A 27,478-nucleotide genomic window follows, 5' to 3' on the forward strand; every position below is an offset into this window, starting at 1 on the left:
CCCTTTCCACTTTACAAAAAAAATATATATATATATTTTTTTTTCTAAGCTTGTTTCCTGCCTTTTTTATAAGATGTCTAGTCCATATACAGATTTGCTGTATCTAGGACTGTTTGTAAGCTTCTGAGCCCCCAGTCCTTTCTGTGTTGGAGGGAAGCCTTCTAGCTTAATTTTGTTTCTTAGAACTAGCCAGTTTTCTAGTTTCAGTACTCAAATCTGTTTCTTTGAGCTCAGCACTTGTTCAGAACTCATCATAAGCACTAAATAAATTACAAATTACTACAGCACTCAACTTTCCTCACTTGTCGAAAGGAAAACAGTTTTTAGCACTTAATAAATAAGCACCTATCCAGGCATGTCTAAGGGTCAGCTGCTGGTGTTTTCTGCTATCTACCTGATGAATCTGGGCATCTTGGGGCAATGCAGCAATTGCCTCATGTACACAGACAACCCTCTCCTCCTACCACCCAACACTGCAACCTGTCTGAGATGCGCTTATATAACCAAACTGAAAGCAAAGCTTTCTTCACCCAAGACTGCACTAGACAGTCAAGAGGAGAAGGTCAACACTTGCACCACACAACACTCATCACATAGTCCCTCAAAACCTACACCACCAAAACCCACACATAGAAACACAAAACACACACCTTCATTCGCAGATGCTGTAAAAAAAAAATCTATCCAAGCAACAGGGACCTCCAAATCAGAAACGCAAGCAACCTCCACCCCCCCCCCCTAACACAACCCAAATGACACATAGCCCACAAACTCAGTGTGCCACTCAACCACAGCCCATAAGGCATAACAACGTATTCAACACTCTAGTCATAGGTGACTCTTTAGTCAGGCACACTGATGTTCCACTCACCAGGCTAAACAAGGAGAAAGTTACTGTCAGCTGCCTGTTAGGTGCCAGGATCCGCCACATAATGCATGCTCTCAGGTCACTCCACAGCAAGTACAAATATGACTCTGTCATTGTCCATGTTGGTGTGAATGACCTGAGATGTACCTCCCTGGACTACATGAAAAGAGACATGGAGGAGCTTTCTGATCTTGTAGCCCAGGTAGGTATGACCCTAGCCCTGAGTAGCATCCCGCCATCACCCAGAATGATACCACAGTACAAGGACAAAGTGATTGACTTCAACAATTGGCTAAGCTTCTGGTGTCTTTCTAAGGGGATCGAGTATCTGTCTGCCGGGGATGACATGATCGACGAACCACGATGCTTTGCCAGAGATGGCCTGCACCTGTCGCCCTTGGGATTCCGGATACTGGCTAAGGCTCTTGCCGCCCCTATAGTGCCTTTTTTAGGCAAGATTCAAATGACAAATTCACCACCATAACAGGTCCAAGCAAGCAAAATCTGAGGGTAATGCTAGAAGTCTAAACCTCAAAATGCACTCACTCGAGGCACTCCTTAAAATGGGGAACATAGACATCTGTGCAGTGACAGAGACCTGGTTCAAGGCTCCAGAGAGCACCCCTGCATTACCAGGCTATAATTCATGCCACACCTTTCGGCCACCTAGCCTGGACCGAAGCACTAAAGGCGGAGGCGTGTCCATATTCATTAAGGATATCCACATCTCCAGGCTAGTTGCTCAGCATAATGCATCTGAGATTATCCAAGTGCAACTAACTCTTGGCAAGACTGCATTGCAAATTGTAGCTTGCTACAGATCCCCACCATGCCCCAGGATTCCCACTCCTCATTTCTTGATACACTGGAAAATATCAGGGTACAAGCTAACACCCTAATGGGTGATTTCAACTACCCCACCATTAACTGGGAAAACTACTCGTGTACCAACTCTTTTGCTCACCATTTTCTGGAATTCATAAATTCCAATGCCTTGGATCAACTTATCCACATCCTCACCAGGGGTAGCAGTATCCTAGACCTGGTCATTATCAACATGGGCAACCGGTGTTCCACACCAGAGGTCAATTCCTTGTTGGTCAGATCTGACTACAAGCAAATCACCCTAGACTTCCACATCCCACCCCCACCCCCCATTAGGGAAATAACCATAAAAAATTCTCCTAAGCCAACTTCACGCTTCTTAAGACAGAAGTGGCAAACTTCACGACACCCATGCTGACAGACAATAGAGATACGACTGCTGAATCCTGTACAATTGCTCTTTATAAGCACTTACACAAGTGCATGGATTGTGCAATCCCTAAGAGAACCAAGATGCCAATCTGGTGGTCCCCCTGCTGTAAACAAACACTACAACAGAAGAAAGAGACTGTTGCAAAAAAGAGTAAAATTCCATGATTGGAGAAACTCCATGGTCAGCCTTCATAAGAAGCTGAGATCCCTCATAAAATCCTCCAAAGCTAGTTACAAAAACAAAATCGCCACCGATTCTAAAGAAAACCACAAAGCATTCTATAGCTATGTCAAGAATATCAATGGCAACACTCAGATCTGCTCTGAGTTACAGCACAATGGCACTAAATATACAGAACCAACTGATATTGCCAACATCCTGGCAGATAGGTTCACTGTTAAATTCACCCCTCTCTCATCCCCTAAAGGGCCCATCTCTATACTGGAAGAATGCAAAGTACCTGTAATCATGGCTGCACTGGTAAAAAAAACACACTCCACAAAGCCAAGAACACAGCATCCATGGGACCTGACAACATCCCAGGCTGCGTTCTACACGAACTACAGAACGAATCAGTGAACTTCAACTGACTGCCTGGATGATTCAAATGCAATACCTTTTAAGCACCTGTTTTACTAGGATATGCAACAGGTACGAAACAAGGCAATAAAGCCTGCTACTAGGAAGTCCTGTGTTGCTAAGTCTAAGTGATTTTTTTAGCTGTTGCCTCACCAATAACCAGGGGGCCATCAAGGATTTTGTACCACTGGTGGCTCAAGTATTTTTGTGAGTTACTTGACTCTGACCGGTCTTATTCCTCTATAAAAGTTAATCTTGTAGCCATTTCAGTATGCCTGTCCATGGATAATCCTCTTTCTTCCTTGTTTGTGGTGAAATATTTTCTGAAATATGAGGTTTACGCCTGAAACCTCCTTGTAAACATGTTTACTGAGGCAGCCAGTGTATCGTATCATATATAACCAAAATCACCCCCTAAATAAATGTCTAAAACATAAATCTTGTGAGTCTCATTTTGGTTGCATGGTTAGGCTTATAAAGGTCCCAGTGGTGGTTAGCCTAGTATACACATATGAAACTATAGATATACATGTGTTTTTATATATGTATAGTGTGTGTGAGATGTAATACATGAACACACACATACACATGTTATATACAGACACGCAGATTATTTATTCTTTGTTAAACGGGTTAGTCCCACTAGGCTGGTAGCCTTTCTTCAGTGGAGGCCCGAGGTGGTATTTATCCTAGTAAGGAAAGTTTTGCCAGGGCGTCAGGAGACCTCCCCTACTCATTGTTGATAGTGAGACCCATTTTGAAGGCGTACTTCCTGTTTAGCATTCCAAGCCCAGAGGCACCCCAGGGAAATGGGGAGACAGATGGAGAGAAGGAGATAATGCAGTGGTGAGAAAAATGGAGGAGAAAACAAATACAAGGGGGTGCTGAGAAGTTCTAAGCCCAACCAAGAAGGGAATGATGTGGAGCCATGAAACTTGCAAGTTATTCAACATGTTCTCCCTGAAGGTCACACTCTTTGCACATCATGTCTGAAGTTTCTGTAACCCATCCAAGAAACTGCATGAAGTCTGGTCACTGAAATGCTACTCTGCTGCTGCAGTCTCCTCCAAATCACTTGAATTGCCGCCAATTAAAGCTCTCTCTAAGGTTTAGAAACAGGAAATAGTCAGGTGGGACAAGATCTGGTGAGTAGGGTGGATGGTCTTTGCACTCAATCCTTCATTTTGCTAGCCTTGTTAACAGGTGTGTAGTCTTGGAAAAACTGAATTATTTTCTGCAGCTTCCTCTCCTTTTTTCTTTCAATTGCCTCCTTTAATCGGCACTGCAAGTTACAGTAGTATTCTGCATTAACTATTTGACTCCTTGAAAAATTGTCAGTCATTACAACCTCTTCCTGATCCCAAAACACTGTGGCCATGAGCTTTCCTGCTCACTTTTGGGTCTTGAACTTCTTTGGCCTTGGTGAACCTGAGTGCTGCCATTGCATGAATTGTTGTTTTTGTCTTGCGACCATAGTAGTGCAACCATATTTCATCAACAGTAACTATTTGTTTCAAAAATTTGGCACCAGCTAACGAAAATACCACAAAATCAACTTGGAAGTGTCCACTTGACTTCTTTTCTTGTTGCCATTCATACATTTGGGCACCTACTTGGCTGACAGCTTCTGCATACCCAGCTGCTCATGGATTATAAATCCAACACATTCCCTGGATATTTGTAGTATCTCAGCAATTGTTTTAGCCGATGTTCGCCAGTCTGCCAAAATCAGGTCATGGACATGGTCAACAATTTCAGGAGTTGACACCTTTTGAGGCCTCCTAGAGCTTGCCGCATTTTCAGTCTCGAAACCCCCATGCTGAACGTTTGCACACCGCTTTTTCACAGTTGAGTAAGAAGGGCACTTGTCACTCAATGTTTGCATCATATATTCATGGATTTCCTGTAGTGTTTTTCTTCTGCAGTAGTAGGAACGTCATGATGGCTTGGAGTTCCACACCTGAAAATTCCACACTTTTAACTTGGTTCAGTCAATGATCTGAAACAATGTCAAAGCATGGTATTTGATTCTGCAAATTTGCTCATTACAAGATGAAATAACCCTCTCTTCAGCTACAGAGGCAAAATAACTCTCAGGATTTAGAAAGCTGGTCAAGTTAAGAACTTTTTACCACTCGCTCGTGTCAAGATCAGAGAATGTGTGGAGGATTCCCCCAGAGGGAGCCCCATCCTCTTACAAGACCTCCCCTGAACACCCCACAGAGGAGATCCCTCAAATGAGGATGTCCAAAAGGAGGCACATCGACTCCCCCTTGGAGGAAGTGTTTGGAGGCTAGTCTGCACGAGCTGACTCTGGACAGGCATGACAAGCTAACGTCTCTGATCCAATTGAAGTCGATTGGGAGGCTCATAGCTGAAAGTGACTGGATCCCTATGGCAAGAGAAAGCCCTTTCCATAACTTGGGATGCCAATGGGCCCAATGAATCCCTCCCGTGTTCCATGGGAGCTAAAGCTACTGAAGAAGAGAGGGCAGAAGTCTCTGAACCCTGGGCTGCAGGTAGAATCTGACCTGAACTCTCCAGTGCCAAAGCACCGTGGGGGCGAGATTGTTCTGACATGGGAACCAGACCCCTCCCCCATGGATCCAACAGGGACAGTCTGGATCAGAGATCCACTACGATCCAACAGAGGAGCAGAGGTAGTAAGGGCAGTGGTCGGAGTGGAGGAAAAAGGCTCCTCATACTCCTCCCCAGCTCTCTGTTGGCTATGATCCAAAGCCTCTAATACCGAGGGACAGATTGGAGAAGGAGGCTTAACTTGGAGTGAAAGACTGGCAGAATACAGAGGGGATGACGCAGAGAAGACTCCCAACTGGATCGGAGTCTTGAGGATTTTCCTGATTATCCTGTCCATGTCATCGTCTGAAAGGCTCATAGAATGTCCAGATTTTTGCCTCATATTTTCATTCCATTTTTCATAGTATTGTGGTTTTCTGACAAACTAGTGGCAAAATCATAAAAATGGAAGTTAGAAAATAATGACAGACATTTGAGTTTCAGACTTCATATACCCTTCAGTGAATTCATGCGAATGCAAAAGCTGTTATTCTGTCAACATTCTAAGTTTGTAAGAGCTGTATTTAAAAAGTGTCTTAATTTTTGGGCCTTTGTCCCACTTTTATTTATGACTTTGTCCAGATTTCTTGCCATAACAGGTTGAGATGTATATTGGGGAGCAATGTGCAGGGATGTTCAATTGCAAGGCAAATAGAGTCCTTTGAACGCTGCAACGCACATAAATGGCAAAGAAATGTTAGCAGTGATTCAGCCCTTGAAAGTTCTTTACCACTTGTGGTCTCCGGGTTCAGTTTTATTGTCACAGATAATGCCACAGTCATGTGGGGGGGGGGGGGGTCATATCCTCTTTGCTGGTCAACTGTGATGGCCTGGAAGCTAGCCTTAGAACATTATTTGACTCTTCAGGCATCCTACCTCTTATCAGAGCAAAACACAGTGGCAGGCTGACTAAGCAGATCCCAGACAGACCCTTACTAGTGAAAACTCAGGAGAGAGGTCTGCTGGATTTGGTCAAGATGTAGGGAACACCTCAGATAGCTCTGCTTGCCTCCTTTCAAAACAGACTGTTGAAAAAATTCTTTTGAAGACATCCTTGCAGCCACACTTGGAAGACAAAAGCATTCTCTTTCCCTTGGATGGTAATGTTCCTTTATCCATTTCCATCCTTTCTGACGATTCAGAAAGAATTACGAAAGATCATTGTGGTGACCCCCCCAGGCCCAGACATAGTCTGTTCTCCCTTTTAACAGAGATGGCCAAGAGCAATTGCAATGAGCTTTCTCTCACTCTGGATCTGCTCACACAGTGTTAAAGGTGACCTGTGCATCCCAGCTAAGAGCAATTGCTACTGACAGTCTGGATAATTTTATCTTGATACCTTTTAGGCACTTGTTCTATGAAGATGTGCAGCAAGTATTGAAGGAGGCATGAAAACCTGCAACTAGAAAATCTTGTGTTTACAAATGGAATAGGTTTACAGTGTGGTGCCTGACTGAAATCAGAGGGGCCAGTATGGTGTTTAACCACTGGTTTTGAAATATTTGTGCAATGGCTTATCTTGCGCATCTGTCAAAGTGCATCTTGCAGCCATCTCAGTTTGTCTGCTCATGGATCCCATTCTTTTGTCTCTTTGTGCTTAGTTTATGAAAGGAGTATAGAACTTGAGAGTCCCTTTACAGCAGATTCCTCCTCCCTGAGATCTCAACTTTGTTCTTGAAAAGTTGACCTTGTCTCCTTTTAAACCTGTCTTTCAGGCTGATTTAAAGTTCATCACTTGAAAATCTATTCTGCTTATTGATCTGACATCTGCAAGATGAGTATCCGAGTTGCAAGCTCTCATGGTGCCCAACCATATATGATTTTCCATGAGGGCAAGGTTGCTGTATGAACTAATCCCTCTTTCATGGTAAAAGTCATTTCTCAATTTACCAGTTTTCTTCCCAGAACCTAAAAGCAGTGGGGAGAATATTCTGCATACCTTGGATGTGCACAGGCTGCCTAAGTACTACCTTGAGAGAATTAAGCCCTTCAGGAAAGCACTGTTTATTTCCTCTTCTGGGGCTATGAAGGGTCGGCCTGTCTCTAAGCAATCAGTTGTTCCTTGGTTGTCCTCTGCTATTGTTTTTGTTACTCCCACCATGGTAAATCTGTTCCAGGCAAAATTAAGGCACATTCTAGTACAGCCTTATTCTCTGCAGTGGCATATTGAATATGAGTGGACTCTAGAAGCGTTCTAAAGGCAGCAGCCTTATCCTCCCTTCATACCTTTGCAAAACACTACAGACTGGGTTCTTCAGTTCAGGAGCAGGCTTCTCAAGGACCATTTTCCAGGGGAGCTTGGATCCTTAACTTTCCTCTTCCCATGTAGGGTAAGCCTTGGGAATAACCATATGCCACTGATACTGTGCAAATGCTGAATATAGTACAGCTGCATAAGTTCTGCTTACCTTTAACAGTTGATATTTGAATTTCACACTGCATCAATGGCAGCACCAACCCACCAATCCCCTTGTTTTATGTATAATTAGATGGTATCCAACCTTGTTATGTTTGGCTCTGCTTATTTCTGTTGGTGCTTTTTGGCTGTTAATTGATTTGTTTCAGGCAATCTTGATTATTCCTATTTAGCATTAGAAGCCTGAAGAACTGACTTTCTGTTACTGAGGTTAGGCTTCCCCTGACGGTAGGGGCTTAGCTAATCCCCTATCACATGGATTCAGAGGAGGGGATCTGCACTCTGAGAAGCTGCCCCTGTGGATTTGTGCAGGCACAGAACCCATATTCCACTGAAGCAGTTTGAAATTTGAACATCTACCATTACAGGTAAATAGGACTTGTGCAACTAACTGTACTTTGGACTGGGATTAATGAATTTGATTTGAATTAAAGTTATGGTTGGATTGGGATTATTGAATCTGATTGATGTTAAGTTGTCAATCTCGCCTTCATTCTTGCTGGATGGGTTCGGAGCCGATCCTCGGCTCCGACTCGGCACTTGCTTTTGCTTGAGAACTCCTTTTACCAGCTCGAGGCAACCCTATATCCCATGATGCAAGGCGGAACTACCTCAGATCTCGTTTGCCGCTTTGCGAAGAGGTCTCCTTTTTTGGCAGCTGAGATAAGTGAGTTTCAAAACAGCTTTAGTCAGTGTTATCTCCCCTTTTTTTCCTATTTCTTAGTGTTTAGTGTTTCATTTAACCACCCTATTCCCCTTTTAGAAAAATTTTATACTTTATAAAAAGTTTTAAAAATTTTTTCAGTTAGGCCTAGGCCTTCCTTATTAATCCCTATCTGTGTGACTGTGTTTGGGGATTAATTTGTGTGACTGTTTTTGTGTGTGTGTGTCTGTGTGAGTATTTATTACTCTTTTCTCATTAGACTATGTCTAAAGAGGTAAAGGTCTCGGGCTTCAAGAAGTGTGACTCGTGCTGTCAGAAAATGTCTCTGACAGACGGTCGCACTTCTTGTGTTTACTGCCTGGGGCCTTTACACCTGCAGGACTCCTGTGCTTTGTGTCACTCTTTTAGCCAGCGAGTCCTGCAGGAAAGGAGGAACAAGCTAATCCTCCGTGGCTTGCTAAAGCCGGAAGGTTCACCCACTAAACTGGGTCCAGTAAGCCTTCCAAGCCATCCAGGGTCAGGCTACAGCTTCCAAGCCTCCCCAGTGGCTCCGACTCCGAGTCGAGATCGCTCGCCGGAGCCGATCTTTCTCTTCTAAGCTAGGTCGGTTCCGATCGGTTCCGACACCCGATCTGCTGTTGCCTTGTCTGCCCGCTGGAGCCGACGCAGTATCCAGTATCGAGCCGAGAAGCCTTCGCTCCATCTGGAACCCATAGGACGCCGGCTCGATGACTTCCTCCAAGAAGAGATCTCGTCCCCATCTTTGAATCGATCCATTCGGCCCGGGTCTCCTCTTTGTCGGAGCGAGTCATCGGAGCCGATCTTCGAGATCTTCCAGGCTGTCTGACCACGATTTAGAGAGGGTTGTAAGCAGGCTGTTAAAGTCACAGGCACTGGCCCCAATGCTCCATAGCCTGTCTCAGCAGACTTCGGCTATTGCTTCACCCCTTGAACTTCCTCCTCTGACTCCCCACCAGAGTTCGGAGCCGGAGCTTCTCGGGACAGCGACTGTTTCGGCGCCAGAGCCGATACATCCTTCGGCTCCGTCGTCTTCGGCTCTGATCTCCTCCTTGAGACCTTCCTTGGAGGGATCCGGTCGTCGGGTTTCCCTGGTCGGCTCCGAGGGGGCTAGTGGCATCGGACCCTTGTCCGACCCCGCCTCCCTCTCGGGCTTCGGCTTTGGTAAGCTCGGCACCGACATCGGCCTCGGAGCCTTCCCTCTCAGTGGAGCCGGGAATTCCTGTTTCCTCGGAACGGGGATATTCCAGTCTCCCGGGGAGGGGAGCCGTTGAGGTGATGAGTGTCCTGGCTCCTGAGCCAGGTCAACGGTCCATCCCTCTAGCTCCTCCCTCTTCGGTGCCTGTAGACACCTCTTGCCAGCCTCTTGCTCTCAGGCCCAGGGATCCATCGCCCCAGGTTTCCCCATTGGGAATTTCCTCCTCTTCCGAAGTTTCTCCTGATCCTGCAGGTGAACCCCCTCGGAAGAGGACGTGTAAGAAGAAACACACAGACTCCCCTGAGTCTACTACATCTGATACCGACTTAGATGAGTCGGAGGGTTCCCCACGATCCCCCTCTGAGGATGTCTCCTTTCAGACATCCTTGAGCTCCTCAAACAGAGGGGGAATTGGCCATCCATTGATCTCTCCGAGGATGAGTCGGTATACCTGGAGGCTTTTGGATCCCGACCCTCCACCTCCTGGGTGTCTCCGCCTTCACCCACTTATGCAGGTAGTGGCTCGAAGGCGTGGCAGCTCCAGATTCTGTGGAACCTGTCCCCAGGAGGCCATCCAAGTTTATTACAGCCCCACGGACAAACAGTTTCTTTCCAAGGGCGCTTCTGTGGATGCTATGGTGGCGGCCGCCACTAAGAAGGAACTTATGGATCCTTCAGTACCTGTCCATCCTCCTAACAAGGACTCTAGGACCATGGACAGGTATGGAAAGCGGATGTTTTCTTCAGCGACCTTTGCTATGCGTCGCTGAACTACCTTTGTCACTTCACCAGGCTTCAAAGAGATATTCTCAAGGAACTAGGTGAAGTGGTCCAGGATCCTTCTGCTGCTGGGGCTCAAGAAAAGATTGCCTCACAGCTAGCAATCCTGAATTCCTTATCCAACTCCTCCATGCGGCTCATATCCTATGCGGCCGATGGAGCGAGCAGGGCCGCAGTCACAGGAGTGGTCTTAGACGTCAAGCCTGGATGCGGCTTTGTAATTTTGCGGACCCCTTTAAGGCGTCCTTCACCAATACCCCCTTTGATGGTTCGGCTTTGTTCGGACCTCAGGTGAAGGATACCTTGACCAGGTGTGAGCAGGACGGTAAAACTCTTTCTGCCATTGGAGTCCATTTTTCCACCCCTTCCAGACCATATCCCAAGGGTCAGAAGGGAGGGAAGATGTGGTTCCGCAAAGCCCAAGGAGCTACACAGGACACACGTGGTCAGTTTACCCCCACAGGCAGAGGGGGTAACAATAATAGACGCCGCCCTAGAGGCAGGGGGGGTCCTCAGAACCAGGGCAACAGGGAGTCTCTTCCTGAGAAGCTCTTTCAGCACCCCTGAGGTGTTGCCCGACTGTCCACCCTTGGAGGCAGTCGGGGGAAGGATTTCGCTGTACCCAGTAGCCTGGCATTCCCTTTCACAAGATATGTGGGTACAGTCGATCATATCCGAGGGTTACAAAATCCCTTCAAAGGTATCCCGTACCTCAACAATCCCTTCCAGACATCTCACCCGGTCAAAGGGATTTGGCAGAACAGGAGGTTTCAAAGCTTCTAGGAAAAAGAGCCGTCCAGACTGTTCCGCAGACCAAGTAGGATCCGCGTCTACTGAGATTCTTTTGGTCCCCAAAAGGACGGGAGATTGAGACCAATATTAGACCTGAGCAGTCTAAACAGATTTGTCAAGAAGGCAAGATTCCGGATGGTCACGCTTCAGTCCATTCTGCCCTTTCTGGGCAAGGACAACTGGATGTGCTCTATAGACCTTCAGGATGCGTACTATCACATAAAGATTCACAGGCGCTCCAGAAGGTTTCTCCGCTTTCGGCTAGGGACCAGTCATTACCAATTCAGAGCCCTGCCCTTTGGCCTCACTTCAGCCCCCAGACTGTTTACCAAATGCATGGCAGTGGTCACAGCTCATCTGAGACGTCAAGGATTCCAGGTGTTTCCTTATTTAGACGACTGGCTCCTCTCCGCCGCCACCAGGTGTCAGCTTCTTCAGACCAGAGACTACACTCTGCAGCTTTGGAGGAGTTTGGGAATTTCAGTGAATTTCGAAAAATCTTCTCTGCGGCCTTGCCAATCTATCACCTTTATAGGCGCAGAATTAAACACCGTCAAAATGTTAGCCAGACTAACAGATCAAAGAATTCTGGACATCCAGAAATTGCTCGATTCTATTGCAGAGCAGCAAGGTCAAAGCCAGATTGATACTAAAGGTTCTAGGTCTTATGGCTGTGGCCATTGTTCTTCTACCACTGGCTCGCTTCCACATGCGTCTTCTGCAGTGGATGTTATTCACTCAGTGGTCGTTCCACAGTCTTCCGATGAGGCACGAAATCTTAGTCACACAATCGCAGAACTCATCTGAACTGGTGGATATCTTCCCTCTTCTTCATCAGGGCCGACCCTTTGTTCCCCCTCCTCCACTTGCCACAGTTACTACGGATGCCTCTCTGATCGGGTGGGGGGGGCATTATCAGGGCAGGATGGTCCACGGGACGTGGCAACCCATAGAATACCATCTGCACATAAATGTCCTGGAGATGAGAGCGGTGCTTTTAACGTTGCAAGCCCTCAACGACTTTCTTCCCACGGGGACTATTGCAGTACAAACGGACAACATGTCCGTGGTCTGGTACATCAACAAGCAGGGCGGGACCAGGTCCTATCCGTTGTGTCGAGAAGCTCTCAGACTTTGGCAATGGGCAGTCTCCTCTCATCGGTTTCTGATAGCAACGCACATCCCCGGCAGGTCCAACCTCTTGGCGGACAGGCTGAGCAGATCCATTCTCATGCCTCACGAGTGGTCTCTCAATCAATCTGTAGTGGATCAGATTTTTCTGAAGTGGGGCACACCTTGTTGCGATCTTTTTGCTACACCCCAAAACAACAAGTGCCCTGATTTTTTCACCCTCTTTCCCCTAACAGGCCAACCCCTGAGAGACTCTCTAACCCAGGATTGGCCCCAGGGACTTCTGTACGCTTTTCCTCCCTTTCCCTTGATTCCACAAGTCATTCAGAAAGCCACCGTTTTGAGGGCCAAGTTGATTCTCATTGCCCCTTACTGGCCTCGACAAATTTGGTTTCCGTCTCTGCATCGTCACCTCCTGGTGCAACCCTGGCATCTGGACCCAGTTCCGGATCTCTTGATCCACCAGTCGGGTCAACAGCACCGGCCATTCATTCTCTCAACCTCACTGCTTGGTTGCTCCACTTCCTTCCTAGCCAGGCTTCCGATGATCTCTGATTCAGTCAGAGACATCTTAGTGTCTTCTTTAAAGTCGCCCACCAGAACTGTTTATGCTAGCAAGTGGCGACGTTTTTCTATTTGGGCAAATTCCAGGAATATTGATCCCTTTACTGCTCCTGTGCATTCTGTTTTAGATTTCCTGGCTGAGGTTTTTCAGTCAGGATCTTCTTCATCTACAGTTAAAGTTCAACTGGCTGCTATTTCCAAGTATCATGTTGGCTTGCATGATAATAACATTATGTCTCATAGATTATGCAAGGCCTTTCTGAGAGGAGTTTTTCTCCTAAAGCCGCCGATAAAGCATCCTCCTCCGCAATGGGATCTAAATTTAATGTTGGCATCCTTGATGTTACCTCCTTCAACCGTCTGCTTCATGTTCTTTGAAATTCTTGACCTGGAAAACTATATTTTTACTGGCTGTCACTTCAGCAAGAAGGGTTTCCGAGATTCAAGCTCTCTGCATCCGCTCTTACTTGTTTTTTTCATAAGGACAGGGTATCCTTAAGAACGAACCCGCCCTTTCTCCCCAAAGTTGTGTCTCAAACCAATATTAATCAATCCATAGATCTACCAGTTTTTTTCCCAAACTATTCTGACAGAGCTGAACAAACCTTCATTTTTTGGATGTCCATCGTCAGCTCAGGTACTATTTGCATAGAACGAAACAATTCAGGAAATCGGACCAATTATTTGTCTCCTATGCAGAAAACAGGATAGGTCTCCCAGTGTCTAAAGTGACCTTATCCAGATGGTTGTCTTCCACCATTTCCTATGTGTACTCTCTCAGAGGCAAGCAACTACCTTCTAAACCGAAAGCACACTCAACCAGGAGTCTATCCACTTCTGTAGCCTTTCAGGATAGACTACCCATTGATACCATTTGTGCAGCAGCTACTTGGGCCACTCCTCATACCTTTGTCTCTCATTACAAGTTAGACTTGGCCTCCAGAGACAGGGCCAGTTTTGGTTCCACAGTTCTCAAGAGTCTGTTCCATTGAGCCACCCGGGATACAGGTGCTAGGGACACGGTCCCATCCAGCAAGAACGAAGGCGAGATTGACAACTTAACATTTAGAAGTTATGTACCTACCATAACGTTCCATGTTAGTTGTCTTCTCTCGCCTTCTTTCTTGCGTCCCTCCCTCCTTCCCCCTGGCCTGGACAGATCTTGAAGAGTTCCTATCAGGTTGTTTCCTCCTGAGCCTTCATTAGAGGACTCTTTATTATGAACTTGGTTTTCCTAAATATGTTAGGTTAGTCCTTAGCAGGGTAGGTTAGCTACCAAACGAGATCTGAGGTAGTTCCGCCTTGCATCATGGGATATAGGGTTGCCTCGAGCTGGTAAAAGGAGTTCTCAAGCTAAAGCAAGTGCCGAGTCGGAGCCGAGGATCGGCTCCGAACCCATCCAGCAAGAAAGAAGGCGAGAGAAGACAACTAACATGTAACATTATGGTAGGTACATAACTTCTAATTTAGGCGTATTCAATACATTCGTTTTGGATTTTAAAATGTAGAATAGAGGCACAGGATGGGTTAATTGGAAAGTATTTTTAATTGTAAATAAATTTGGGGAAAAGGTAAAGGTATATAAAGGGAGAAATGCATTATGAATTAAGTGCTGTGTCGAGAAATAGTTTGAACAATCTGGGGAAATCGGAGAATGGTATAACAAAGTAATGTAAAAATGTTGCGTTATTCCTTGGGAAACTTGAAGTATCTTTTTGAAACATGCTGTGTAAGGCAAATCAAAAAGACTACTTTTGTGCAGCGGAGGAAACAACTAAGCATGCTTTTTTAACATATAAAAGGGTACAAAGTTATAGAGCAAGTTATGTGATGAAAAAATTGTAATAGCATTAAGCACGGATAAGAATTTAATTTTTATGATTTTGTATGGATGTTATGGGGGGGGAGTAGACATGAGCTTTATTATGTAAAATGGGAGATTTGGAATGAAAGGTTAAATTAAGTTTTATTTAATGGGAAATTTATGGAAGGAGTGGGATCAAATAAGGAAAAGTGATGTGTATGAAACAGAAATATGGGGTGTGCTTTTAAGTAATTATAAAAATAAGTTAAAATGTGAATAGATAAATAATGCAAATGTAAATATAAATTAAACAAAATACCCTAGTCTCTCCAGTAAGTGCCATGAGATCGTTTCCATCCACCTACCACCAACTCAGGCAGATGGGACCTTGGTTTAATGTTTTATCCAAAGGATAGAACACTCAAGTATAGCTCCCTACTTATGCTGCACTGCAGTGTCAGTAGTGGAAAATTAAGCCAAGCCCATGCTGTAGAAGTAGAACTCCTCGACTTGTGATCTTCCAGCACCAAGTGTGTGTGCTACATGTTGAGCTCTTGACACTGCTTCAAGGTAATGTGTGTTTCTAGCAAAATGGGTGGAAGTGAGTTAGGATGTTCAGCCTTCATAGCTTTCTTGCCATTGAAGTGCACTCTTCCTGCCAGTTTCATGTGATTGATGGTCAGCCTTAGCCCTTCACCACAACTGGTCAGATAAGTACCTTTCAGGATAAACCTTTCATTTCACTTACTTTTCTAAGGAAAAGTTTAATTTTTTGACTGAAAACTTTTTAATTTTAACTAGAAATTGTGTTTTTAGTGGCTGCCACTAATTTCTTTCTTCAAAAAGTGGATATTCTTAAGTTTTCCTGTTTGGGGGAAACTTTTAATATAATTTTTGTAATAGTTTGGATTGATTATATAGAAAAGTACATATAAGGGCTTGGACTAGTGGTTTTGATAGTTTTTCTGAAAGAATTTTACTATGAACTACAATTTTCCTGTGAAAAGGTTCACTGATTCTTCCTGCAATTGCTGCCTGCATTTTTGGCACTCTTTTTGTCTAAACCAAGGAACAGGCTTTGAGCTGTTTGGATCTGATGTCGTCTCTTTCAATCCTTCTCATGTTTGAGTTACAGATCCGACCCTCTGCTCTGACTCTGCTGCATTTTTTTCCAGACTAGGATCCAAGTCTCGAGCTCCTCCCACTTCCCGCAGTGCACCATCCCCTGACTTACTCCTTCAGATCTCATTTGCCGCTCAGAAGTGTCAGACATGATTATTGAGTCTCAAACCTTTGGAAAGTTTTTCCAGTGAGATTTCTATCTCCTTCGTCTGTTTTTTTTCCCTTTCAGATAAGTGCCTTTTTGTGTTCCTTTCCTCCTCTTCTGTTGTGTGTAGATCTGGATTCCTTCCTTTTTTCCTTTAGCTTGGCAGTTTGTTTTTCCCCGCACTTTCCATCTAACCATTGGTTTGTAGGACCCCCCCCCCCCTTTCTGGCTGTTGTCTTTGTTTTTGTGTCACTTTTGGCATTGATTTAAAAAAAAAAAAGTGTTAGATCTCATATCTGCGATCCTCACTGTCATCCCTTACTGGATCTGTCTTCTGAGGTCATCACATCTGTCCAGGGTTAGCCTGCCTCTACAAGCCTTCAAGACATGCCACTAGAGGGAGCCTCCACTTCTTTCGATACCTCCCCTGATCATCCCACGGAGGAGGTCCCTTGCAAGAAGTGCAGAAGAATGCACATAGACTCACATCTGGAGTCGCTCACTGAGGACACAGACTTTGTGAGTGGGAGGGATCCCCACGACCACCACCAAAAGTCGTTTCCTTTGGAGACATACTAGAAATCCTTAGACAAAGAGGTGGTTGGTCAGCTTAAAATCCCTCTTCTGACGTTTGTGTTTTTGGAGGGTATAGGGACAGGCCCTTCTATGTCTTGGGTGACCCCCCGCCCCCAAATAGATTTGGTCTCCCACTGGGCCTGAAAGGAGCGGGACATGATCGAGCCAATACCAAAACATCCAGAGAAGTTTCTCTCTCCCAAGTACCACCTTCAATGGACCAAGGATTTACCCGTAGATGCTATGGTTGTGGCAGCAGCCACTAAAAGAGAGCTAGCCGGACAGAGCTCAATTGTCCATCCACCAAACAGCATTGGACAGGTTTGGTAAGCATGTTTACACCTTAGCTACTTTCTCACTGAGAGCGTTAAATTATTTGGCACATTTTACTAGATTGCAGAGTGATCTGGTTAAGGAACTGTCTGACTCTCTAGCAGAGACCATGTTGATGGAGGACTTCAAGAAAGTATCTCCCCAGTTGGCTATTCTCTCCTCATTGTCTTCCATGAGGCTCATCTCCCATTCAGCAGTGGGTTCCTCATAGGTAGCCGCCTCTGGCATTGCTATCAGGAGACATGCCTGGATGAGGCTTTGTGACTTTGTGGAAACTTTCAAGGCATCCTTTGTTAGTGCCCCTTTTGATGGCTCATCTTTGTTTGGGCCTGTAGTCAGAGATACTCTGACCCACAAAAAGAATGAAGGAAAGACCCCATCTCTCATAGGGATCAAGTTTTCTATCCCTCAGCAGACTTTCTCAAGAAACCAATAAGGAGGTAAGAAAACCTGGTTCAGAAAATCCCAAGGGACTTTCCAAGAGCAATGCTGGGATTCTTCCTCCGGGGGCAGGGGAGGTGGTTTCATTAGGAGACACTGCCCAAGAGGCAGAGGGGGTCTGCAGAATCAGGGCTTCAGGGAACTCTTGTCTGATGAGCCCTACCAGTGCTCCTGAAGCGCTGCCTGACTGCTCTACTCTGGAGGTGGTCTGGGGTTGATTTTCACTACATCCAAGTGCCTGGACCAAAATAACAAGAACATGGGTGTTAAGCATAATCACCAGAGGTTGTTATATTCCCTTTTCCCTTCCACCTCCAGAGAAATGGAGGTGACTCCCTGACTTCTCACCCAGTCCGACAGAGCATGTAGTATCAGGGATCCAAAAGCTGCTGCAAAAAAGAGTCATCCTAAAGGTCCCGTCTTGGCAAAGAGGATTCAGAATTTATTCCCCCATTTTTTTAGTGCCAAAGAAAACCAGGGACCTGAGACCAATCCTGGATTTAAGCAATTTAAATCGGTACGTGAAGAAGTTGAAGTTCCTGATGGTTACGGCTCAGTCCATACTACCGCTGATGCTCAAGTACAGTTGGATGTGCTTGATAGACTTGAAGGATGTGTGCTACCACATCAGGATGGACAGGTATTGCAGAAGTATCTGCACTTTCAGCTGGGAGCTAAGCACTTCCAATTCAGAGTTCTGCCCTTTGGACTCACCACAGCGACCAAGGTGTTTACCAAGTGTATGGCAGTGGTCACAGCTCACCTCAGACTGCAGGGATTCTGGGTGTTTCCATACATAGATGACTGGCTTCTAACTGCCCCAAGCAAGCATTAACTTATACAGGCCAGGGATCATTTGTTTTGGATTTTCAACTCCCTGAACATCACTATAAATCTGGAAAAATTTCTTATATCCCCAGTTCAAAAGCTGGAATTCATTGGTTTCTCCTGGATGTAACTATTCAAGTAGCATCTTTGACCCCCCCATCACATTCAGATGCTGAGAGACCAAGTTCAGACTATTTTAAATCTCCCATCAGCACTGGTGAGGTTAATTCTTCAAGCTCTTGCTTCTGTGGCGGCTGCCATCAGTCTTGTTCCATTGGCCTGATTTTTTTATGTGAGTTCTCCCGTGGAGACTGGCTGTTCAATGGTCTATTCTTACCAGCCTTTATCTGTTCCTATCAAATTGACACCCTTTTGCAAGATTCACTTAATGCACTTACTATGGTGGATTCTTTTGAACAATCTGCTCCTTGGCCGACCATTTATATTTCTTCCCCCACAGCCTCTATGATCACAGAAGCTTCCCAATTATGGTGTGTATGTGTGTGTGTGGGGGTGGCATTTCAAGGGGAAGATGGTCCAAGGCACATGACTTCAGTAGAGCCCAGATTGAATATCAGTGTTCTGGAGATGAGAGCAGTCCTCCTAACATTACAAGCCTTTCAGGACATTCTCCCTTTAGGGACTGCTGCAGTTCACACAGACAGCATGTCAGTTGACTGGTATATCAACAAACAAGGAGGAACCCGAGCATATCCTCTATGGAGAAGAGGCTTGAGGGTCTGGGAATGGGCGATCTCTTCAGACTGATTTCTGATTGCAACTCGTATACAGGGGAAGTCCAACATTCTGGCAGACAAACTTGGCATGTCCATTTTGAACCCACACGAGTGGTCCCTCAATCCATCAGTAGCAAATCTGATTTTCAGCTGATGGGGCTATCCCACCTGCAATCTTTTTGCATCCCCACAGAACAAGTGCAGCAGGTACTTCACTCTGATCCCCACTCTGGGGGAGTCCCCGAGGGATGCTCCAGTTCATGATTGGACCTCTGGTATCTTTTATACTTATCCTCCATTACAGCTGATCCTAAACTTTCTACAGAAAGTAAAAATTTGAAGATCTCAGTAGTCCTTATTGACCCCTTCTGACCTCTTCAGATATGGTTCTCCTTCCTCTGGTCTCACCTAAAATATCCACCATGGATACTGGAACCCCAGACAGGATCTCCTTTCTCACCCATTGGAAGGACTACATCAGAATCTAGCCACTCTCAAACTGACTGCTTGGCTTCTCCAATTCCAGTGATTATAAAAAGGTTGTCATATAGCTTTGGCTCCTCAGAAAGCTTCAGCTAAGAAGGTATACAAATGCAAATGGAAAAGGTTTGCCATTTGGACATCTAAAGAGAATATTGATCCTTTCTCAGCTTCAGTTTCAGCCATCCTTTTTCTTACTCCCCTTTCAAGGAAAGTGCTAGGTTTTCCACACTCTAGCTTTATTTAGCAGCCGTATCCAATTTAAATGCTGAAGATTCTTCTGGACCACTGTCCATGTCTAGATTATGCAAAGCATTTATGAAGGGAATTTTCCTCCTCAGACCTCCAATTAAAGACCCATCTTCCCATTGGGAATCTCACTGTTATACTCCAAGGTTTAACTCAAAAACCATTTGAACCAGCTAGTGAATGTATCCTGAAGTACCTTTCTGAGATTCAGACCCTTTCTTCCAAGCCACTGTATATCTTTTTTTTTTTACAAAGATAGGGTTTCCTTTTGTACTAATCCTTCCTTCATGGCCAAAGTAGCTACGGGGTCTAACATTACTCAGTCGATCCAACTGTCAATCTTCTTTCCAGATTTTGCCAATAAGGGCAAGTTCTTGCTACGTCTTCTTGATGTTTGCAGTTTTGTGTCCTTTTCCCCTAACCATTTGGGCCTCACAGTATCAAAAGTTACACTGGCTAAGTGGATTACAGACTATATCTTTCATTTATTCCAACTGTGGCCTGAAATTGCATTGTCCTCCAGAAGCGCATTCTACCAGATCTGTGGTTGCTTCAGCTGCTTTTTCTTCTGGAGCTTCCATTGACAATATTTGTGCAGCAGCCACTTGGTCAAAATCTCCAACATTTGTGACACATTACAAAGTGGACATTGTCTCCAGAAGCAGGGCTTCTTTTGGTTCGATGGTCTTCCGGCATATCCTTCCTTGAGGCCACCCAAGAGTTATGTAGTTGGGGACTGTGACCCAGTCGTGAGGAAGAATAAAAAGGACAACAGATTTAGAAGATATGTACTTTCTGTAACTTATCTGTGTGGTGCAGTTATTCTTCCTCACCTTCCCTCCCAGCCATCCCCAACTGAGTTTCTTAGAAGATCTATGGAGTTTTTTTTACAGGGGCATTGCGTTCTCTTGTTTAAGCCTCTGTTTTTCCCTTTTCTTTCCTTATGTTTAAGCGTTTTTAGCATTTAAGAAAATGTTAGCAGCAAATTCGATCTTAGCAGGTTGAGTATAGTGTGAGCATTATGGGTAGTGGAAGGAGCTTGAGGCTGTAACCTAAGTCTGTAAAAATGTGTCAGTCAGATCAGAGGTTCAGATCTGTAACCCAATCGTAATGAAGAATGAGTGGACAACGCAGATACCAAGTTATGTTAAGAAAATAACTTATAATTTTTGCATTATTGTGCATTTTCTGAAGGATTTGAAGGCTGACATTTAGATGTATGCCTTTATTGAGGGACTTCAATCCTAAATGATTTTCCAGAAAAACCACAAATTTTATGAGAATCAAGTAAAAAATAAGAGACAAAAATCTGGATATTCTGGGAAAAATTGACAGTTGAGAGGTATGGCTGTACCTGCTGGACTACCAGCTTTAGACTCTTATTTTATTAACAGCCTGCAGCTTGCCTGATGGTCAACCCTCTGCCCCCAAAAAGTCTGATAGATTGTATAAGGTCCCTTAGACCCACAAGTATGTTTTATAATGCCAAATCAGACCCTACAATTGTTTTTGTTACAAAACCTTTTGCTGCAAAACACATTGTGAATGCTAACCCTTTCCTTTTTAAAAGCTGGAAAAGACTGTTAATTTGGCAAGAAAGTGAATTTTTCTTCTACTTTAGCCTTCAGAATTCTGAATTTTCAGGCTCTCTTGTCAGAGTACCTGTTTGGTTCTATTGAAAATATGAGAACGTTAACAGTTAATCTCCCTGCTTTAGAGATTAAAGCATCTGTGAATGCTTTAATAGCTTATTTTTCTCAGGTAAACTTTTTGAAGTGTTCTTATGACTCTGCTGATGCTGTATCCAGAGCAGCTGCTACTGGATCATTAAAGAGAGGATTCACTTAGTTACATTGATGGACTTTACTAGAAGATGTCAAGTCCTTAAATGATTTGATATAAAGGAGAATGTTAATTCCATCAGAGGGTCACCCAGACTTTATAACCATCCTTTCCAAAATTTAATAGCAACTTTCGTTCCAGTTCAGAATACTCTTATAGGCAGCAGAACAAACAGTCTCAACAAGGTACAAGCAAACAGAATTTCAAAAAAACAAAATAGCAAGGAGGCTCAAAAAGGAAAGAAGGAGCCTTTCAGAATCCAGGACTGCCTAAAAAAGGCAGACATGACTATATGCTCCCTGGTGTTTTCCCCTTCCTATCCTGGCAGCCCTTCAGTAGCAACAGATAACTGCAGACAATTGGATTCTGAGAAACATTTAGAATGGTTACAATTGCCAGTGTGAATCCCATCCTCCTTTTCAGAGGATTTCTCTTCATTCCTCAAACGACAGAAAAACGTTTCTACTTACTCCAGTCTTGGAACATCTTTGGGAATTGTAGAACCTGTTCCACAAAACAAGGAAGGAATTTTAGTCAAAAATATTTTGGTGCCAAAAAAAAAAAGGAACTTTGAGACCAGTACCACACCTTTCCTTTCTAAACCTTTGTCAAAGTCCCAAATTTCAAAAAGCCTTCCCTTCAGTCTGTGTAAACCTTCATTTCACATCTGAGTTATTTGATCATTCTAGATTTAAAAGACGCTCATTACAATCCAATCCTGAAAAACTTAGGTTCATAGGTGTGTACTAGGCTAATGGCCCTGGAGCCTTTACAAGCCTAGCCCATAGAAGTGCTCTGGCATCATGCTGCTCAACGTTAGTTCCCAGTGCCTCTATCAAGTAGAGCCACTGGCGTGATTCCTGGGGTGAACTTTCTATTACCCATCCACTCTTCAAGATTTCTCTTGAAGAGGGACAGCGAGGTGTTCTGCTTAACATGTATGGGAAGTCTGTTCCAGAGCATGGGCAGTCTGTGGGTGAGAACCTGTCCCTCCAGCATGTTCTGTTGATTGTGGTAATGAGGGTGAGGTTTCTGGACCGTGTGGTGCGGTGGGATTGAGACTTTAGATGTAGCATTTCTAACAGAGCTGGGTCAGACATGGCTTTGTAAGTTGAGCAGAGATCGCCTCTAAGAAGGCGATATGAAACAGAGAATAACTGGAGTGTTTGAGTCTGTGTAGGACATTAGTTTAACATCTAGGATCCTCCTTGTGAGGTACTTCTGTGGCCTCTCCAGCTGTTGCAGGTGTCTAGTGAGGTAGTAGATGCCAACTGGGACATTATGCTGGATGATTGGTCTAATGAGGGAAGAGTAGAGAGAGATGATGACCTCTTTCTTCCTGGAAGAAAAATTCTTGGTAATGAGATGTGCCACATAGAAGGACTTTCTGACCACAGTGGCAATGTGGTAATTGAAGGGGAGGTTGCCATGGTTTAAGCACTACTCATTGGTCTCAGTGAGGCCTTTCTGTAGGATGTCTGCATCACTTGGGGAGTTAATAATGGTTCCCAGTTTGCAGTCATCTGTGAACTTGGTCAGCCAGAGTCCCTTTGTGTTGGCCTGGACTTCTGAGAAGTAGATGCCGAACAGAAGAGGACCCAGGACTTATCGCTGTGGGACTCCACTTGTGACTGGTTGGCAGTCTGACTTGGAGTCTGCTACTTTTACATTGTGTGTTCTATCTGTGAGACAGTTTGCAACCGACCTAGTGATACAGGGGCTGACGCCTAGTTTGGTGAGTTTATCAATAATTCCTGAGTGAGGAATGGTATCAAAGGCCATGGCCAGATCGAGGTAGGCTATATTTACTGCCTTACCTTCATCCAGAGCCCTGGTGACTGACTCAAAGAAGTCAACCAGGTTGAACAGGCATGATCTCCCTTTCATAGAGCCAAATTGCGTGGGGTCTAGAGTTTGGTGATTTCCTATATCTTTGTTAATAAGATCCATGATGATGCACTCCATAGCTTTCCATATCCGACTCATCAGGCTGATGGGGTGATAATTTCAGGGTCTGTAGTCGCTCTCTCTTTATGGACAGGGATGACTGTAGTAGTGCGCCATTCAGTAGGGACAAAGCCTAAGGTGAGGCTGTGACTGAACAGAGCACACAGATGTGGTGCCAGTTCATTTTGTAGTTCATGTAGAACACACACAGCCAGGGATATTGTGTCCCATGGAAGCTACCTGTGCTGCAGTAATGCTGGGTATCTGGTATTCGTCCGGTATTGTGATTGGTCCTTTTGGGGGTGGGGGATGTAAAGTCGGCACTGAATCTGTCGGTCACTATGTTGGCAATATCTTTTGACTCAGTATAGGAGGTACTATTGTGCAGTAACTCAGAGCAAATCTGGGTATTGGCATGGAGGTTCTTGATATAGCTATAGAAGGCTTTGTGATTGTTTTTAGTGTCTGTTGCAATTCTGCCTTCATAGCTTGCTTTAGAGGATTTGATGAGGGATCTCAACATTTTGTTGAGGCTAATAATGGAGGTTTTCCAGTCTTGGGACTTTATCTTTTTCTGCAACAGTTTCTTCCTTCCGTTGTAGAGTTTATTAATGGCAGGGAACCACCAGATTGGCGTCTTTTTTTGGAGGAGAATGTCTTTGTTCTGTTGGGTATGGCTAGTTCCATGCATTTATGCACATGTTCATACAGTGCATTAATGTATGATTCGGCAGTCATGCAGCTATTTTCCATTGGCATGAGTGCCGTGAAGTTAGCCACCTCTGTTTTTAGGAGTCGAAAGTCAGCTTTGCAGAAGTTTTTCAAGGTGGTTACCTTTGTGGGGGGTCTGTGTAAGATGTGGTTTCCATGGTGATTAATTTATGGTCTGATCTGCTCTGGGAGGGATTGACTGTTGGTGTAGCGCAATGGTCGCCCATGTTAGTAATAACCAGGTCAAGGATGTTGCTCCCTCTAGTGGGGGTAAGAATGAGCTGGTCAGACATTTTTTAAGGTTTTGTATGTTTGGCTTAAATTTTTTATTCTCTGATTGACCCTTTGGGTTATCTGCAGCTCCAAGGGTGTTTTACAAAGTGTCTCATTGCAGTTCACAATGAATTAGCATTTTCCATATTTAGACAACTGTCTTACTTTTGCACTCTCTTACAGAATGTCTGGAAACCCTGACTTGGTTGAAGGGACCTCCTCCTCATTCCTAGGTTTCCATGTAAACTTACAGAAATTTTTTCTCATTCATTTTTCACAGGATAGTCTTTCTGGGATGCTTTCTGGAAACATCCCTCATGATGATTTTCCTTCCGCAAGACAGAATAGACCCTTAGAAGAAACTGTTTGAGTTTCTCCAACCATATCCAAGGAATATCTCAGGATTCTGGGTTTCATGGCCTCCACAATTCTCATGTTTTCTCTAAACAGACATTATGTTAGAAAAATTCAGTGGTTCCCCAAATATGTTTGGTGCCAACATCAGCACCCTCTTTCCTTTCAGACTCGAGTGTTTGGTTTGTCAAAAGAGACACCAATTTAAGTCAACCTTAGCCCCACTTAACCAACTGCTTGAATGCCTTTAAACATGATACCTTAAGCATCCTACACTATTAATCAATACTATGAGACAACACGCAGTCTCAAGCTATTTTTAACAGTACAAGTGAAACTGGACCCGGGCACGGAAAACTGATTTATTGCACAAACATAGAATTAAAACAACGGTTAAGCGCTTTCATCTGTGGATACAGACTTCATCAGAACAACTATTCAAACATTTTCCTGCAGATTTAAAAACTTTTTGGCGCCAAAAACATTTCAATCAGCCGAGCAGTTTCTTTAAAGTGCTAGTACATATAAAAGCTTAAACATACCTATGAAATAGTTATATTACGGATAGGATACCACGGATGGTGATTTTTATACTAAAAAGTGTGGGGCTTGCAAACAGTGTTTCACAATTAATGAAGTGGCTGGAATAAGGTTGGATGATATTAATAACACCTATGTGACTTTTAAAAAGGGTACATGCAATAGTAAGAACATAATTTATTTAGCAAAGTGTGAATTGTGTACAGTTTTTTATATTGGAAAAACTGAGAGACAGTTTAGAAAGCGTATCTATGAACACTTATATAAAATCAAAGTGAAGGATATGAATAATGCCCTGTCTAGACATATCAATAAGTACGGTGAGACACATAAGTTTAAATTTGCTATAGTTGATCAAATATATATCTCACCTAGGGGTGGTAGCTACAAAGCTCAGTTGAGCAAAAAGGAATGTGTGTGGCAAATAAAACGAATGTAACTAGGTTTCCTGGTATAAATGAATATATTTCAATTAGATCAATATTGCAACTTATATAAACAGAGCTAAATAATTTTAAGTGATTTTTAAGATACAATTGTTATTATATACATTATTTTAAGTAATGTGTTTTATAGGTTATGTATTGATTATTAATTGATACACAATTTATTGATTATTATATTATAGTCCGGTTTTATACATGTGATTATGAAATGTTAATATTTGTATTTATATTTATTATTAATTGGATAGATATGACTTTGCTAATATATATATTTTTATAGCATAGCTATTTCATAGGTATGTTTAAGCATTTATATGTACTAGCACTTTAAAGAAACTGCTCGGCTGCTGATTGAAATGTTTTTGGCACCAAAAAGTTTTTAAAAGTGCAGGAAAATGTTTTAATAGTTGTTCTGATGAAGTCTGTATCCACAGATGAAAGGGCTTAACCATTGTTTTAATTCTATGTTTGTGCAGTAAATCAGTTTTCCGTGCCCGGGTCCAGTTTCACTTGTACTGTTAAAAATAGCTTGAGACTGTGTGTTGTCTCATAGTATTGATAATCCTACACTATTAAGTAATCAAAATACCTATTAACAGATAAATGCCACTAAATCCTGTGATCAAATCAAAAAGACCCCTACCTTGTTCTTAGATCCCACACGTAGGTCAAACACACACCAGTAATCCACAGTTAAGCTGATTAAGCTGCCAAGGTAGAGGTTGAAAAGACTGATTTGCTTTGTTCCCAGCTTTTTCAACCCTTCCCCTGGACAGCCCAGCCCACCTCAGCCCTCTTACGTATCCTGACCCTACCTGTTCTCCACCTGAGTTCTTCCACCCCACTGAAACCTGAGTCCAAGCTGACCTGCCTCAGACAGATGACGGCTTGCTGCGATTGGCTTGCTAGCCGTTGTTCAGACATCCTGGAAAATGTATGCTTTTCCATTTCCATGGAAGGGAATGTTCCTGTATGCCTTTCAGGTAATATCCAGGGTCATGCTAAAGATTTAGGACTCTCCAAAGGAAATTTTGGTGACTCACTTTTGGCATAGGCAACAGTGGTTCTGCCTTCTTTTGAAAATGGTCAGGGGCACTAAACACAAGCTTCCTCAGAGATTGGACTTGCGCAAGAGAGTACTCATTTGATACATCCATCTTCTTCAGTTGATTGCCTGGATGATGGACTTTTAGTGCCTTTTGAGACACCCATTTTCTGATGGTGTGCAGCAGATATTGAAGGGAGGATAAAAGAAACCTTCTCCTATAAAGTCATATATAGGTAGTTGGAAGAAATTTTCTAATTAGTGCCATAAGAACTAGGACCCTTGTCTCAGATGCCTCTGATTCTTCATCAGTCATGTGAGTCATCAGCCTGTGGCTCTTCTTACTCTTCTTATACAATTTAGTTTTGGCCATTTTACCATTATAACCCCCCTCCCCCCTTTTTTCTACCCTGCCTCTAGTCAAAATGTTTTTGAAAAGTGTTTTTCATATCCATTAACCTTGAAGACAGGCCTCTGAATATCCATTTTGATCTAGAGAAACTTGCACATTTTTTTCATTTGAACCAACTCACCAGACTGAACTGAGGTTTTTAACTTGGAAAACAGTGCCATTTATTATTCTGACCTTGCCACTTATTATTCTGACCTTTGCAAGAAGACTGTCTAATTTACAAGCTCTTACGGTGAGTCAGCCTTATCTCATTTCTCATAAGGCTAGAGCATCTTTGAAGACAAGTCATTAATTCTTGCCTAAAGTGGTTTCAGAATTTACTTTGAGCCAATTTGATTGTCTTCTTTT

At 43.8% G+C, this 27,478-nt stretch overlaps 1 protein-coding gene across 1 annotated transcript in view; it reads left to right on the forward strand.

Moving 5' to 3' along the window:
* SLC35F5 (solute carrier family 35 member F5) overlaps positions 1–27,478 on the forward strand; it is a 1,937,586-nt gene that overhangs the window by 959,157 nt on the left and 950,951 nt on the right. The window contains exon 12 of the mRNA XM_044074930.1: positions 10,794–10,803. Within this exon, the coding sequence (XP_043930865.1) occupies positions 10,794–10,803 (10 nt within the window). The remainder of the gene's footprint in view (positions 1–10,793; positions 10,804–27,478) is intronic.

The sequence above is a fragment of the Protopterus annectens genome, chromosome 6.part0, assembly GCF_019279795.1.
Source record: "Protopterus annectens isolate FY-2018-M chromosome 6.part0, PAN1.0, whole genome shotgun sequence".
Taxonomy (NCBI): Eukaryota; Metazoa; Chordata; order Ceratodontiformes; family Protopteridae; genus Protopterus; species Protopterus annectens.